The sequence below is a fragment of the Nyctereutes procyonoides genome, unplaced genomic scaffold (genome assembly GCF_905146905.1).
Source record: "Nyctereutes procyonoides isolate TBG_1078 unplaced genomic scaffold, NYPRO_anot_genome, whole genome shotgun sequence".
NCBI lineage: Eukaryota > Metazoa > Chordata > Mammalia > Carnivora > Canidae > Nyctereutes > Nyctereutes procyonoides.
Window position 1 is genome coordinate 3,766,705 of NW_026575117.1, and position 16,143 is coordinate 3,782,847.

At 53.7% G+C, this 16,143-nt stretch overlaps 1 protein-coding gene across 5 annotated transcripts in view; it reads left to right on the forward strand.

Moving 5' to 3' along the window:
- NOS1AP (nitric oxide synthase 1 adaptor protein) overlaps positions 1–4,595 on the forward strand; it is a 280,357-nt gene extending 275,762 nt beyond the window's left edge. For 4 of the 5 annotated variants that reach the window (XM_055333925.1, XM_055333926.1, XM_055333927.1 and 1 more), the window contains 3 exons: positions 412–709; positions 1,345–1,809; positions 2,799–4,595. In XM_055333925.1, the coding sequence (XP_055189900.1) occupies positions 412–709; positions 1,345–1,809; positions 2,799–3,342 (1,307 nt within the window). In that variant the 3' untranslated portion in view covers positions 3,343–4,595. Of the gene's footprint in view, positions 1–411; positions 710–1,344 lie in introns of all 5 variants that reach the window. The other variant, XM_055333929.1, reaches the window with a different exon arrangement.
- The last annotated feature ends 11,548 nt before the right edge of the window (positions 4,596–16,143 follow it).

Here is a 16,143-nt window from a genome sequence, read left to right on the forward strand (position 1 = left end):
GCCCCCCTTCCCCAGCTTCTGTCCCAGGGCTGGGGACAGCTCAGTGGTGGTCACGGCAGTGCACACACGCGGTGGGTCACTCCTTCACCGTTCTGTCCTCGGGGTGTGGTGACCCCAGGTGGAGGGATTAAGCCCTGAGTCAAGGAGGCAGGTGTAGAGGGAGAACGGGGTTTATGGCTAGAGCTGGCCACCCGTTCCGGGAGGGGGGGGGCACAGAACCCAAACTCCCGGTCCTACCGCCCATCCGGGTGGGGAAACCAGATTGGACAGGTCAGGACTGTCCCTGCTGCTTTCTGGATGCTCGTCCAAGGCCTGGGGCAGTGACCGGGGCGGGGTGGGGTGGGGGTGTGTGAGGGGTGGACGCAAAGGGACTTGCCCAGCTCACCGCGTCGCCTTCCCCTCTGCTTGCAGTGGACCACGGCATGTTCGAGAACCTGAACGCGGCCCAAGCTCCCAGGCTGCAGCCTGGCTGCTCCTTCCCCCACCCGTCCAGGCTGGCGGCCGCCCCGGGGCCCGTGGAGCCCGGCGGGCCGGGGCCCCGGGTGGGCGGCAGCCAGCACCTCAGGAACCTGGGCAGAGCCGTGGGGGCCAGAGTTAATGACTTCCTGCGGAGGAAGGAGCCCTCCGGCCTGGACGGGGCGGGCGCCATGGAGATCAACAGGACGGCGGGGGCCCGGCTGGCCAGCGGGGCTGCGGGGGACGAGGACAGGTGAGCGCGGCAGGTGTGCTCAGGGAGCTCGGGGATGCACCGGGGCTGGTCGCTGGCTGCCACCCCGTCCCCGCGGCCCCCCGGCTCGCCCACCTGACCCCTGGGGCCACCGGGTGGTTTTTCGTTTGCACAGAACCAGCTTTGGAAGGGTGACGTGGGGAGCTGCGGGTGACGAGGTTCCTACTGGGCAGAGCTGGATTTGAACCCAGGCATTGCCCAAAGCTCCCCCGGGTGGATTCCAACACCCAGCCACACCCCTGGGCCTCCGCACCGCGGGTGGTAGTGGAGGAAGGTGGGGGTCTGGGGGGCCGCGAGGGGCAAGGGAGGGAGAAGCCTGCCTTGTTTTAAACACCTACCGTTCCTGGGCCGGCAGGGTCCTCCTCGGGGCCTCCTGCAGAGCTTCTGATATGATGCAGCCCCCAGGGGGCCCAGCCGCAGCACTTTGCTGCTGTCACACTGAGCGGGGTGGTGGGGGGGAGGTGCCAGGCCAAAGCCAGCAATGCTCCAACTGTCACGACCCACACCCCAAACTGAGGAGGAAAGGAAAGCGCTGGCTGGTGGGGAGCCGTCGTGCGGGCAGCTGGGGTGTCGCCGTCCCTAAAGCCCGCGCCTGCCCTTGGTCCTCGACCCCACAGGTGCGCCCAGCAAGACGCATTCCCTCGGCTGGATCCTCCGCCTCCCACCGCCAGGAAGCGAACCCCGCGGGCCCTGAAGACCACGCAGGACATGCTCATCTCGTCGCAGCCCGTCCTGAGCAGTCTGGAGTATGGGACCGAGCTGGCTCCTGGACAGCCCCGGGACACGCTGCCCGCCGCCCCGCCGGAGGCCCCCGTGGAAACGGCGGGTGGGGGCGAGGCCCTGCCCAACGGAGAGGTTTCGCTGTCGGTGCCCGACCTCATCCACCAGGACAGCCAGGACGAGCCCAGGCTGAAGACGACCGAGTGCAGGAGGGCCTCCTCCCCGGGGCTCCTCGAGAGGAACGGCCTCAAACTCAGCCTGAGCCCCCTCCACCTGGCCGAGCCCCCGGGGGCCGGTGCTCCTCGGGCACGGACCTCCAGCCTTGACAATGAGGGCCCCCACCCAGACCTGCTCTCCTTTGAGTAGGGCCTCTTCTCCCCGCCGAGCACCCCCTCCCCGCTGCCGACTGGTCCCTGGGACCCCTCGGTCCCGCCCTGCCCTGCCCGACCTTTGCCCCCTTATGCAGAGATGAGCAGAGAGCCATCCTCCCTGTGCGCCGGTCCAGGGTGGGGGGATCCGCTGGCCGGGGAGTGATGGGTTTGGCTGATGATGGGCCCAGACCTGGAAAGCCGCGCACCCTGAGAGCAGCCCGGCCACCGTCCCTCTTGGCCCCAAGGCCACGGAGGCCCCAGGTTGTCGCCTTGCCTCTGTCCTTCGGGTGTGGGCTGGAGGAGATGCCAGGCCGGGGACCCGGAGGCAGTTTGTCGCCAGGGCTTCCCGGGGTTCTTCCCTTCTGGCCAGTGTAGGGGACACGCCGAGCCCCCCAGGAGCAGGGCACAAAGCCAGGCACCGAGGAGGCGAGGGGCTGCGGGGGGACACTGATAGGATCGGCCACCTGTGGGCTCCCCGCACAGAAAGGAAGCCAGGGCGCCCTTTGGTGCGCGCAGACAGGGCTGGGCAGGCCCCGGAGGCAGCAGCGGAGCAGAGTACGATCTCGCTGGGGGGAGTGGGGGGGTGGGGGGGAGCTGGCCCCCAGAGAACCCTGAGTAGAAGTCATGGAGGAAGCAGGATGAAGACAGAGCTGCCACTGGGGGTCAGAGCAGCTTTCAGGGACCTCCCCACCCCCTGCAGTGATGCAGATCTGGGGCCCCGGGGGTGATAAGAGCCAGGGCCGGGGTGACGAATGCGAGGCTGGAATGTGCCAGGAGCTGTGGGCAAGTGACCTCTCAGGAAGTCGCCAGGGTCTCCCTTAGGGGGGCCTCCGCCCTGCCTTCCCCTCGCCCCGATACTGCACGGTCCTCCCTGCACCCCTGCCTTTGGGATCCATGTCAGGGCCTGAGCGGAGCATCCGACCCCGGCGGCTTCTTGCCCTCCTGGGTTAACCCACTTTTATGTTCCTCTCTCCCACCAGGGGTCCTGTCGTGCTGTCTTCCTGTGGCCGGGAGACCCTGTCGGGGGGTGATCCCAACCCTGGGGGCCTTTGCAGCAAGAAGAAAGCATCCCTTTTGTTGAACAGGGTGGCTGGCTCCCCGGGAGAAGCCCGGCGCGGCACATCCAGCCGTGGCCAGCTGCTGGGCCGTCTTGCTCACGGGCTTCCTGCAGCCGATCAGTCGGCTCCCCTGACCCTTCCCGCTGCATCCCACCCCCCACCTTTGCCATGTGACATCTCCACGCTAGGTCCCACGGACGGGGAGCCTGGTGGAAGGTGGGTGGGATCTTCAGGGTGCCAGCCGCCTGCCCCACCCTCCTGTGCCTGCAGCCACTCCACTTCGCCCACCTCACTTCATCCACCCCGTCCTGCAGCCTGTCTTCCGTTGCTCCGGAAAGCAAGGCTCCTGCACGTGCCCACAGCAAGGCCTTGCATCCCTTCCCCAGGAGAGGCTGTGCTTGCCAGGCACCCTGCAGGCTGGGGCGCAGTGGGCAGGGCGGTCACTGAAGGTCTAGGTCCCGCCTGACCCCAAGGGCATGAGGACGATGGGATATCCCACCCCGGGGCTCAGTTGCTGGGACTGGCGTCCGGGATCCCATGAGTTCCCCGCGGGGCTTGGAGTGTCGCACCGCACGCAGAGCTGGGGGTGGGGGCCGAGAATCTGAAGCTGTAGCCGGGAGCTGGAGGGTTCCTCGTGAGCTCCGGTGCTGGAAGCCCGGTTCCCGTCTCCGGCAGGACATGGAGCAGAGCCTTGCCCTCCGGGGCTGCTCCCCCGAGCTCAGGGTGGCCCCGGCCAGGTGATGCGGGGAGCTTGCACACGGCCCGCAGGCCCAGGCTGACTTTGCGCCCTGCCCTCCGCGCCGCACCCAGCCACTGCTGAGGTCCCGGCCCTTGGACTCAGGGTCAGGACGGGGGCCCCAGGCAGTCCCAGGCCCGTGGCTGGGGTGACGCTGGAGTGCCTCAGACGGTGTCTGACACCACACGGGGGCTGCGGGACCCTGCTGCAGCCTCTGGCCTCTGCATGATCTCCCTGCCGCCAGCGTCCTCCTTTGGGGATGATGCTCCCCCCTCCCCACAGCCCCAGGGGAGCGGGGCTCAAGCCGAAGTCTGGTGCTAGATGCTGCGGAGGCGGATAGCACGGAGCGATGCAGCTAGATGCTGCGGGTAGCGGATAGCGCCTGGAGCGGGGCTGAGCGTGCCCCCCGCGGCAGCGACGACCACCTCGGGCCGGTTGTCTGGCCCCCCACCTGGCTTCCGGCGTTTGCCACCACGGCTCGACCTCCCTGGGGTCACAGGGCAGCAGCCCCCACCCCCCGTCCACGCACCCACCCCCCTCACACTGAGCCCAGCATCTCCGAGGGCTTGGCCTCTGGGTGGCCCAGTCAACACGAGCAGGCTAAGGAGAAGCGAGGGCCCTGCCTCCTGGATCTACGTGAAGCAGCTGGGAGCACGGAGTCTGTTCTCTCCCCGTTACCCCCAAGCCCGCTGGAACCCCATAGGCAGCGCATAGCTTCCCCTGAGGAGTCGCAAGTGAGCTTCCAGAACCTGCCAGGGGGCAGGGGCGTACCCCTGCAGGAGCCAGAGGCACCTGTGTCGCGTATGTGGGCGGCGCAGAGACAAACCCGCATCTGAGCCGTCGACTTTGAAGGAATGGACGGGTTGGCCCCAGTCTGGGAGAGGAAGAGGACGGATCGGAGCATTTTCTAGAGATTTTATATTTATATTGTTAGTAGTGTTCTGGTAGAGGGAAGCCGCGGAATAAAACGATCCGGTTTGGTTCTTGCCGGCTTGGTTTCTCCCACCGACAGGAAGTGACTCGTTGGGTGGAGGGCGTCGGCCCGCTGGGTTTGGGGTGGGGAAGCCTGAGGTGGGTGGGCACTGCCCGCGGACCCCCACCGGAGGCCCCTGGGGGAACTGATCTCAGGTTGTGCCTTCATTTGTCCCCCTGAGCAGCCGGCTCCCCACTGTGTGTCCCTCTTCCAGCCTGACCTGTGGCTGTTTCAGGGGCCGTGTGACGTCAGCCTCCTCCTCCTCGGGAGGAAATGCAAGTGGGCCGCTGGATGGAACTCGAGGCGGCGACTCACCCTGGGTCTGGCATCCTCTTCCACCCCTGGGCACACAGGCCGCCTCCAGGGGGACAGGAGCTGCTGATGGAGGTGCCCCCCACCCCTGCACCCCACATACTGCAGCAACCCTGACACTTGCTTGTTGAGAGCGTGTGGCTTGGAGGCCAGGTCGGCATCGAGCCTGGGGACTCAGGCTGAGAATCCGCCAGGCCTCTGAGCACCTTAAAAGGGAGGAAGTCGGGATCCCCAGGTGGCTTAGTGGTTGAGCGCCTGCCTTCCGCCCAGGTCATGACCCCAGAGTCCGGGATCGAGTCCTGCATCGGGCTCCCTGCATGGAGCCAGCTTGTCTCTCTGCCTGTGTCTCTGCCTCTCTCTCTCTCTCTCTCTCTCTCTCTCTCTCTCTCTCTCTCTCTCTCTCTGTCTCATGAATAAATAACATCTTTTAAAAAGGGGGGAGGAAGTGGAGAAGAGAGGGACGGAGCAGAGAAAGGCCTTCACGCTGTCCACAGACGCTACCTACGTTTTTTTTTTATTTTTTTTAAATTTTTTTATTTATTTTATGATAGTCACAGAGAGAAAGGCAGAGACACAGGCAGAGGGAGAAGCAGGCTCCATGCACCGGGAGCCCGATGTGGGATTCGATCCCGGGTCTCCAGGATCGCGCCCTGGGCCAAAGGCAGGCGCCAAACCGCTGCACCACCCAGGGATTCCGCTACCTGCGTTTTTAAAGGGGGGGAAGGATGCGGCCTTTCTGCCCAGCGCGGCCCTTTGCCGCCGTGACCATGCCTGGGCGGTAGATTCGCAGTTGAGCAGGTGCGGTCCCGGGCCCCACGTCAGGAAGGTCTCGGGCAGGAGGCTGAAGCCTTTTCCGTGTGGAACTCGCCTCTGGGTTCCTCGACACGGTGCAAGAAGACGCGGGTGCCCGAGGGTCACCCGCTGGCTCTGCAGCGGGGCTCGCCGCGCCGTCTGGGAAGGCGGGAGGGACGCCCAACCCGGTCCAACGCATCCGTGCCCGGGGGGCGGGGGACACTGAAAGTACAGCAGCCCCTGCCCCCCGCCTGCAGGCCCCGACGCCCCTTGTTCAGGCCCCGCTCCCCGGGGGGTGGCTCCAGAGGCTTCCGCAGGCACGAAGTGCGAAAGGCCTTTCCTGCGCCTTTTCCATTGTTGCGCACAGGAGTTACTCGGAGTGGCGGGCGGGTGGGGAAAGTCGTGAAGCCACGACGGTTTTTTGAGGCAGCGTAAAGGTGGATGTGCCTCTGGGACCTTGCTGCTGTTCTCCAGGCTGAGCTGATGGTCCGGAAAGCACGACGCCAGGATGCATTTGTCCAGACGACCTGTTGAAGCCCCCGCGTGAGCCGAGTGCCACTGGTGCACAGGGTGACGTGGTGGGAAGGGGATGCCTGGTTCTCTGTCCCCGTCTCACGGTGGCAGGGGGTGAGGATGCCTGGGAGCCTGGCCTACGCCGCTCCCAGGCCCCCTGAGCAGGGCATCGAGATACAGCAGAGGCTCCCGAGGGGGCCAGCGAATTTCACCTGCAACGGGTCTTCCCCGGGGCCTGATCTCACCGCAAGTGCCGACCAAAGCCACCAGAGCAGCGGTCACCGGGAGGCCACCTCACCGTTCCCAGTGGCGGCTCAGCCCGGCCGGTCTCCAGGGCTAAAGGAATGAGCTGGTCCAGGGCTGCGCCTCAGATGCTGCTCCAGCCTCCGAGAATTCCTGCTTGTTCAGCTTGCTCGCAGGCCCTGGGGCTCCTTTCAGGCCAGCGAATCCTGGAGGGTCCTAGAACCCTGTGTGCTTTGACTCGGGGTCCCATCCACCCCCCCCACCTCCAGTCTCTACCACCGCGGAGCTTTCCAGTCCAGCTGGCAGCCGCCACCGACTCGGCGACGGTTCTTCTTTGTGATTTGGGGTCTCGGGGCTCTGCTCTCAGCGGGGAGCATTTGGGGTGCCCCATGCAGAGCCCCAGCCGCGGCCCCCCTGCCAGCGGGGGCGCGTAATTAAGCCTGCACAGAGCCCCCGGGCCCGCAGTGGCTCCCCCCGCCCCCGCCGTGTCCTAGGTGCCCACGGCATCCGCGTCGCCCATCACTCCCACGGAAATGCGCTCCAGAGGCTTTAATTTTGGTTGTTCAGTGAAAGCAGCTCCGGGGGCTTGGCCCCTGCGACAGACCCTCCTCCCTGCTGCCGCCGGCGCTGGGGTCCCCGCACTGACTAATGAGAAAATTCTTCCGTGTTGAGTATCCAGGGCTTGTCCCTCCTCGGACACAAATCCCCTTTGTGTGCAGCTTATCTCCAGCTGCTGCCATGAGACCAGGTCCGCCTCGAGGGACCCGCTGGCCCTGCCCCAGGAGCCGGTCCCTCGGTTATTGCAGGGACGCGAGCTTGAGGAGAGGGTGAAAGATCAACTGGGCCGCAGCAGCCCCCCCGCCCCGCCCCGGGAGGTGCCTCAGGAATGTGTAGCACAGCCAGCATTTTCTCTTGGGAATAGGCCAGAAAGGGAAAAAGAAAAAAACCCAAAACGAAAAGCAACCCCCCCCCCAGCAAAATGCAGCTGGTTTGGTTTGGGTTTTGCTGTGGACCCGGCTGGCCGTCCTCAGGGCCCTGCGCCGCCTCTTCTCCTGCCTGGGCCCCCGCATGTCCTCGAACTCCCACTTGCTCCAGCCCAAGTGAGTGTTCGGCCCTCCTGACGGCCACCCGGCAAGTGTCCCGGGCGGTTGCAGGCACAGGTCACCAGGCTGCCGTGGGCCCGTCGGGAGCAGCTCGGCCTCTGGCAATGGATGGCGGGGACCCAGTAGGCCCTGTGACCTGGGCGTCGGCTCTGTGACCCAGGCCCCGAGCCCGCGGCGGGCAGCCCCGGTTGTGGGGAGGGGTACCGCAGAGTCTGGCCTCTGGCCGCCCCCAGGCCTGGGGAGATCATTTCCGTCCACCCTCCCTGCCCAGCTGAGGCCCCGGGCCCTCTGTCGGGAGCCGTCGACAGTCCTGGCTGCAGGAGAATGTTCCTCGGAGCGGGCCGACGGGGGACCCTCCAGGACTGGACGGGGCACAGGCGGCCTGCGGGGAGAGGCCGGCGGGGGAGAGGCGTGGGGCGGGCTCCCCGTCTCCGATCGCCCCCTGCCAGCCCCCCACCAGCTTCCCCCCCACAGCGGTGGCCAAGCTTAGGCACCCCGGCCTGGGGGGTCGGCTCCGACCTGCCCCTGGACGCGTTCCAGGCTGTCTTGCTCCTGGCCTTTCGGCCCCTGCATCACTTCCTCCAGGAGCCCTTCCCTGCGGCCGCCCATGGCCTGCACACACATCTGTCCCCTTCCCTCCCTCCAGGCCACCGAGCGATGCCTGCAGGTCTGGGGTCTGGCCCGGGCCCTCCCGGGCCCTGTTCACTTCGGACGGCGCGGCCCAGGAGCTCGGGAACGACGGGCCACGACCTGAACGCCTCGACTCAGGAGTCAAGGAGCTTCGAATGCATCTCGGGACATGTTCCAAGTCTGTCACCCGCACCCACACACGCTCCAGAGCTGGCTGGTGGGGAGCAGACTGGACGGGGCTCTCGCTGAGGAATGGCCCTTCCTCGGGGCCTCTGCCCACGCACGCTCTCCACACCTGAACTTGGACCTGAGAGGATTGAGGGAGGCCACTTGCAAAGTGGAGAATGATTAACGGGCCGGCGTGTAGGTCATTTATCTCCAGCCGGAGACTCCGTTTAACTCAGTTCCCTGGACAGGTGCCACCTTGCCCCGGGGCCAGCAGAAGCCCACACTCCTGTCCAGCCTCTTGTGACAAGGTGCCTGGGGTCTGCACCTCTGGGTGCTGCTTCTCCGACGGCTGCATTCTGATGCTTTGCATTCACACGTTACCACTTGGGGCTTTGCTATTAACTGGTGCTCTGTTATTATATTTCCAAAGTTCCTGTGCATTCCAGGAATTTGTGCTAATCAATTTGCATTGATCCTCTCATTTGTTTTTCTCATTAGCCCTGTAAAGATAGTCCTACGAAGCCCATTTTTCAGATACAGTATCTTACTGCACGCCAAGAGACTCACACACGTGCTCTTGTTAATCCTCACATCCTGTGACATGGTTATTTCAGCCCCATTTTATTGATGGGTTCGCTGAGGTTGAGGCAGTGACCACGCAGAGCCTGAGCCTTACAGCCCATAAAGGGCAGAGCAGGGCCCGGAGGCCCGGGGTGTCCAGACCTGAGGACCAGGCACCTTCCTCCCCACATGACTCTTCTCTGTTCCCATCACACCAGTCTGGTAAGTCTCAGGAGCCAGTCAGGGCCCAGAAATGACTTTTTGAGATTTGGCCCTTCTCCGGGGGTGAATGCAATTTCATTGAACACTGAATCTTCATGTAGGCCAGGAATGGAGAAACCCATTCACCAGCCCTCTCATTTCACAGAAGAGGAAAGAGCGAAGACTATGTTTTTCCCAAGTTCTCCTGCGCTGGCAGTGGTCTGAGTCCCCACAATACCCTGTGCAGTGAGAATTACTACCGCACTCTCCAGGTGAGGCTGACCAGAGGCCAAGGGGGTGTCAGCAACCTGCCCAAAGTCACCCCACCAGTAAGGACGGAGCTGACACTACTCCCCTTGAAAACATTCATTCACAAGGATTTGGGGTAGGAATCCGCTCTAGGATTTGCAAGAATTTCAGCTCCAAGCAGGAGCTGCCGGAACACTTCTACTGCATTTCAAATTGCAAACTGACAGGGAAGCTGGCTTGTACACTAATCCTGTTATCGACACTGGAGATTAAACATTCAAATGAGAGGTATTATTCCAAGAAATGGTTCCGGTTTTAATAACTACCAGGTTCCTCATGGTGCTTTTTTTAAAACACACACAGACACACACACACACACACACACACACACACACAGGAACCCAGTATTTGTTTTCTTGGTTATTGTCCGACCTCTCGTGGCTGACTTTAGGCATTGCCATTTCCGGTAAACAATTTTTGCAAAAAGCAGCTTTTTTTCATGGTAATAGTTAACTATTTATGAGAAAAGCACTATCTCCATTTTAGAGAGGCCTGTCACATTCCTAAGATCAGCAAATAGTATGGGGTGGGGGGAGGAATAAAAGAGATAACCTTTCTTACTTAAGAATTCCAGTAGGAGAGAGAAAATGGAAGGGGAGGATATCTTTGGGGGAAGAAATGAGAATTTCCAGAAGTGCAGAAAGATTAAAACTTAAGAAGAAAATGGTATATAGGCTTTCAAACAGGATAGAGAAGGAAAAGCTCACACTCAGACACATTAGTTTCCAGAAGGGGCACCTGGCTAACTCATCAGTGGAGCATATGACTCTTGATCTCAGGGGCTGTGAGGCTGAGCCCCATGTTGGGTGTGGAGATTACTGAAAAATAATAAAATTTTCAGGGAAAAAGCTAATGAAGAGAATCAGATTGACATTAGACATCTCAATAAGAATCCTGGATACAAAATAATAAGGGCTTAAGATTTTTATATTGTCGAAGGAAAATCACCTTAAGTCCACATTGTATGTTCAGTTCAACTATTGTTTAAATGAGTGGAAATGGAAGACATAGGTGTATGAGGCTGTAAAAGGTTTACTATCCAAAGACCATGTTTGCAGGGACGCCTGGGTGGCTTCAGTGGTTGAGCATATGCCTTTGGCTCAGGGTGTGATCCTGGGGTCCTGGAATCAAGTCCCACATCGGGCTCCCTGCAGGGAGCCTGCTTCTCCCTCTGCCTCTCTGTGTGTCTCATAAGTAAATAAATAAAATCTTAAAAAAAAGAAAAACAACAAAGACCACCTTTGCAAATACCCTTGGAGAAAATATTCTGGGAAGAAGAGAGACTTGGGAGAGTGCTATGCATTTGGAAATATATAGGAAGTAAGGATGAGAAATTGATTCAGTAAAGCTTACTGTTTTTGAAATGATGAAGGACCCAAAAGGAGCAGATAATAATTCAAATTTTAGATAATATCAGAAAGCAAGTTGGGCTTGACGATAGTAACCCCACCTTGAAGGGAATGAAAGTATGCTTAATGATAACAATTGATATGTTTTAAATATTGTAGAGAAAAACAAAAATACAGGTCTTAATAAAGTATGAGTGACCACCAAAAATATCTTTGAAAAAAATCGAGCCTTCAAATTAGCATGGGTAAATTTGATCTATTCGCTGGAAAGCAGAAAAAGGTAGGGGGGAAAGGAAACAAACTGTGTAGTAAATGGAAAGACTGGAGTAAGATTTTTATCTTAGCTCAGGCTGCTATAACAAAACACCATAGATTGGGTGGCTTAAACCACAAATATTTTATTAAACTTTATTTCTCACAGTTCCAGAGCATGGGAAGTCCAAGACAGGTGCCAGCGGGTTCTGTGACTGGTGAGGGCCACTTCCAGCAATGTCCTCGCAAAGCCTTTCTTGGTTCTTATTTGTGGAGAGAGCACTCTGGTGTCTTTTCTCATAAGGGTCCTAACTGCATCATGAAAGCACCACCCTCATGGCTTTCTGTAAACCTAATTCCCAGAGGCCCCACCTTTAAGTGCCATTGCACTGGGGGTCAGGCCTTCAACATATGGGGGGTGAAGGACAAAAGCCCTCAGCTCATAAGAATGGCAGACAGAAATTCCAATAGAATAAATTGTAATAGATCTAAGTGTCTTGAACTCACCAAACAAAAGGAAAGAATCTTAATTTAGATCCAGCAATATTTCATCTACAGAACACAGTTAACACAGAAAATATGAGAAAACTTGAAAACCAAGGGATGGAAAATTACATACTAGGAAAATATGAATGAAAATAAAGCCAGGGGCAGCCCCCGTAGTGCAGCGGTTTAGTGCCACCTGCAACCTGGGGTGTGATCCTGGAGACCCGGGATCAAGTCCGGCATCGGGCTCCCTGCATGGAGCCTGCTTCTCCCTCTGCCTGTGTCTCTGCCTCTCTCTCTCTCTCTCTGTGTGTGTGTCTCTATGAATAAATAAATAAAATCTTAAAAAGAAAAGAAAAGAAAGCCAGGATAGCAATTTAAATATGAAGCAAAATATAATTAAAGGCCAAAAGGGCGGGGGGGGGTAGCACTTCATGTAAAAGAAATAGATTATTTATAACTATAAAAAGATATACACCTAAAATATAACATTAAAATAGTTAAAATGGGAATGACAGAACTAAAGGGAAAAATCTGTACTATTATAATTAGAAACTATTATAATTAGAAAACTATTATAACTAGATAATAGTTATTATTATCTATTACTATTACTATTATTACAAACTATTATAATTAGAAAACTAACCTCTATTATATACTGAGTTAAAATGAGAGACTTATTGATAGACCAAATAGTTGAAAAATCTATAAAAATATTTGTTTTACATGATTTGCAATCTTAAATACATGGGGTGGGTCTTGAGAATGAACCTTAAAATGAATAGAACCATTCTCAAATGAAATATTCACAGAATGTTCATCAAGGAAGCCTCAGAGGGGATCCCTGGGTGGCGCAGCGGTTTGGCGCCTGCCTTTGGCCCAGGGCGCGATCCTGGAGACCCGGATCGAATCCCATGTCAGGCTCCCGGTGCCTGGAGCCTGCTTCTCTCTCTGCCTATGTCTCTGCCTCTCTCTCTCTCTCCCTGTGTGACTATCATAAATAAAAATTAAAATAAATAAAAAAAAAGGAAGCCTCAGAAATCAAGTTGAACCATGTTATGTAACTAGAATGCTCTATATTTTGGAATCGACACAAAACTAAAAGCTAAAATATGTATTTACAAACAATTACAAACTACTGAATTGTCCTTGGATTGAAGAGGATATTTTTATACAAATTAAGAATACTTTGACCTGAACAGCAATAAACACTATCCCTGTTAAAATTCGTGGCATACCACTAAAATAGTACCATGTGTTGGTCATGTTTTATATATATTTATTAGAAAATGTGAAAATAAGCCAGATAAATCCAAAAGAATCAAGCATTAAAAAAAATCACTGAAATTGAGAATAACAATCTACAAACAAGATTCACAAAACTAAAAAGCTGGCTTTGAAAGGACTAGTAAGGTTGATAAAGCTGGTTAATGAAAAAGGACGGCACAAGAGTGAAGAAGGAGGTATGACTACAGTCACAACAGCTTTAAAAATAACGTTGTGAACTGTATGCCAATATTTGCAAAAAGTTTAGATAAAGTGGATAAATTCCCAAGAGAACAAAGAATGCCAAAACTAGCAAAATAATTGAATAAAATGCTAAGCATTGAAGATATTTAAACAGAAATAAAAGATTCCCTCCCCTCTTCACCAGAGCCTCAAACTAATAAACTAAGCATCAGATCATCCTTACCTCACAAAGTTGTAGCAGAAAAGAGAAAAAGGAGAAAGCATGCTTCATTTACTTTATATGATTAGTCTAGCCATGATTCAGTAAATTATAGTTCTGTTTGGCTTATGAGCTTTACTGCAAAAGTCTTAAATGAAGTATTAACTTACTAAACCCATCAGTTTATTGAAAATAATACAGCATGATCAAGTGAAGCAAATGAAAGGTGGTATAATATCAGCAGTTTTACTAATATAATTCACCTCTATAATGGAATGAAGATAAAAGGGATGTGACTATTTCAGTAGATTCAGAAACAAATCACTTAATAAATTTCCAGGCATTTTAAGTTTTTTTTTAAGTTTATATAAGTAATCTGTACACTCAGTGTGAGGCTCAAACTCATGGCCCTAAGATCAAGAGTCACACACTCTTCTGACAAGCAGCCATAACATTTCTGATAAAAATTAAAATGGTCATCTTATTTTTTAAAAAGATTTTATTTATTTATTCATGAGAGACACACACAGAGAGAGAAGCAGGCTCCATGAAAGGACTTGATCCTGAGACTCCAGGACCATGCCCTGGGCCAAAGGCAGGCACCAAACTGCTGAGCCATCCAGGGTTCCCCTGAAATGGTCATCTTAAAGGCTACAACAAACATGGTGCTGAAATGGAGAAAGTTTCTATGCATTTCATGCAATACTGGGACCCACACAAGAATGCCCACTTTTATGACTATGGTTTAATGTATACTAGAGGTCCTAGCAATCAAGTAAACATGGAAAACAGATGCATAAGTGTTGAAAGAGAACCACGTGGTATTATTTACAGCTGACAAAATCACTTACATAGAATTTACAATTCCATTTACAATAGGATCAACAGGTAAACCAGTAAATCTAATGAGATCTACTTGCCACGGCTATAGCCTGCTACATATATAATAAAACATAAGACAGAATTTATAACAACTAAAAATAATTAGGAATTAATGTAACAGAATATACAACACTTCTATGGAAAACTTGTGATTCCATTAAAGAACAAAAAAAGACCTGAATAAACTGATGTAGCATGTTTATGCATGAGACAACATCACAAGAATGTCTGTTCTCCCCAGTTGCAAATTCACTCAAAATCCCATCAAGATGTTTTGAGCAACATAATGTATTTATACTAAAATGTGTATGGAGGAACCAAGGCCCGCAAGTAATCCAGTTGGTTTGAAAAATATTGATGAGTACCTCCCCTACGAGATGATAAGGTACTGCAAAGCCAAAGGATTAGAACCGTTGTGATATAAAGGAGGAACCAGAAACCAGAGGGGGAAATGGTTTACTAAACAGGGTGAAATGGGAAAACTACTTCAATATATATGGAGAAATACAAAGTTGGAAATATCTCTTACCATATACAAAGGTTAACCCTGGATTCATCCTTCATGCAAAAAATATTTATTAAGGGGCACCTGGGTGCCACAGTGGTTGAGCGTCTGCCTTTGGCTCAGGGTATGATCCCAGGGTCCTGGGATCAAGCCCTGCATTGGACTCCCTGCTTCACAAGGAGCCTGCTTCTCCCTCTGCCTATGTCTCTGCCTCTCTCTGTGTATCTCTCATGAATAAATAAATCTTTAAAAAATATACTTATTAGACACCAACTATGTGTAAAGAGATTTTCTAGATCCTGGGACAGTGTCAGTGAAAAATGCAAAAGTCCTTGTTATCACTAGAACCTTTACTGCAGGGGGTAAATTTATAAAAGCCAGTAAAAGAAAATGTAAGATATTTTTTTCATGATCTTGGAACAAGGAAGGGCTTATTAAACAAGAGTCAAAAAGCACTCGATGAGTTTGACTACATCGTAATTGAGCATGAACAAACTTTATGACCATATGGTTCAGAGAAATTCTCTTACATTTCCATAGGGAGACTCATACAAATTAGCTATCTCTTTAGGATGTCTATCTCTTTAGGAAAGGATCAGCAAACCTTGTTGGAGGGCTACTACAGAATGCCATGCATCATTTAAGATACTGAATTATGTTCAACAATATAGATGAGAACCAGACATGGTGCTGAGAAAAGTAATAACATCATTGGAACAATAGAATATTGCGTATGTGAATATAAAAGTTACGTATTCACGACCAATGCCGTACATTCTACAGTATTCTGTCAAGGGCATATATCAAATACTATTGAGCTGCTTCCTATGGGAGAGAGTGTGAACATTGGAATGAGAATTAGAGGCAAAGGGAATAAAAAAAATGAAATAAAACAGAAGAAAGGTCTTGTATAGATTGATGGTGATAAAGAGCTAAGAACTAAGGAATGTGATTAGCTTCTCAACTCTCCATATATAAGTCCGAAAGAGAGAGAGAGAGAGAGAGATTTTCCCACTGGAGTTGTGAAAAGATGGCAGTAGGATCCAAGGATCCCTAAATGGGAAGGTACCTTGCAGGTAGGCATCTAATTTCTGCATCTCTCCCATATCCTTGGGAAAAAAAATCACCTTCCACTTCCACTACAGCACAGGGCAGGCTGTTTGCATAAAGATCTGCTCTAGTGGTTTCAGAGTTCTTTCTGATACATGGCTAAAACTGCCCTCCCATAAACACCCAGCCACTGGTGTGAGTTCTGCGGTCTGGCATTGTACCCTCTTTCACAGAAAAGTGACCCAGATACTTGATATACCTATTGTAGGTTTAGACATCTTCCCTCTTCCAGTCCCATATGCCCAGATCTTTCAGCTGTTCTTCATGTGACCTGTTCATGGTCTTCTAAAAAATTTTAGCGATTTATAGCATGACATTAACATCAGCTACTGTTTGCTCATTTGAGGAGTGTGCTGGGGACCATGTAAGGTGCTATACCTGGGTGCTCAGGTAAAGGAAATCACTTTTATCAGAGTTATGATTGAGAGGTCTTGAACTGGATGCCTACGTGGCTCAGCGGTTGAGCATCT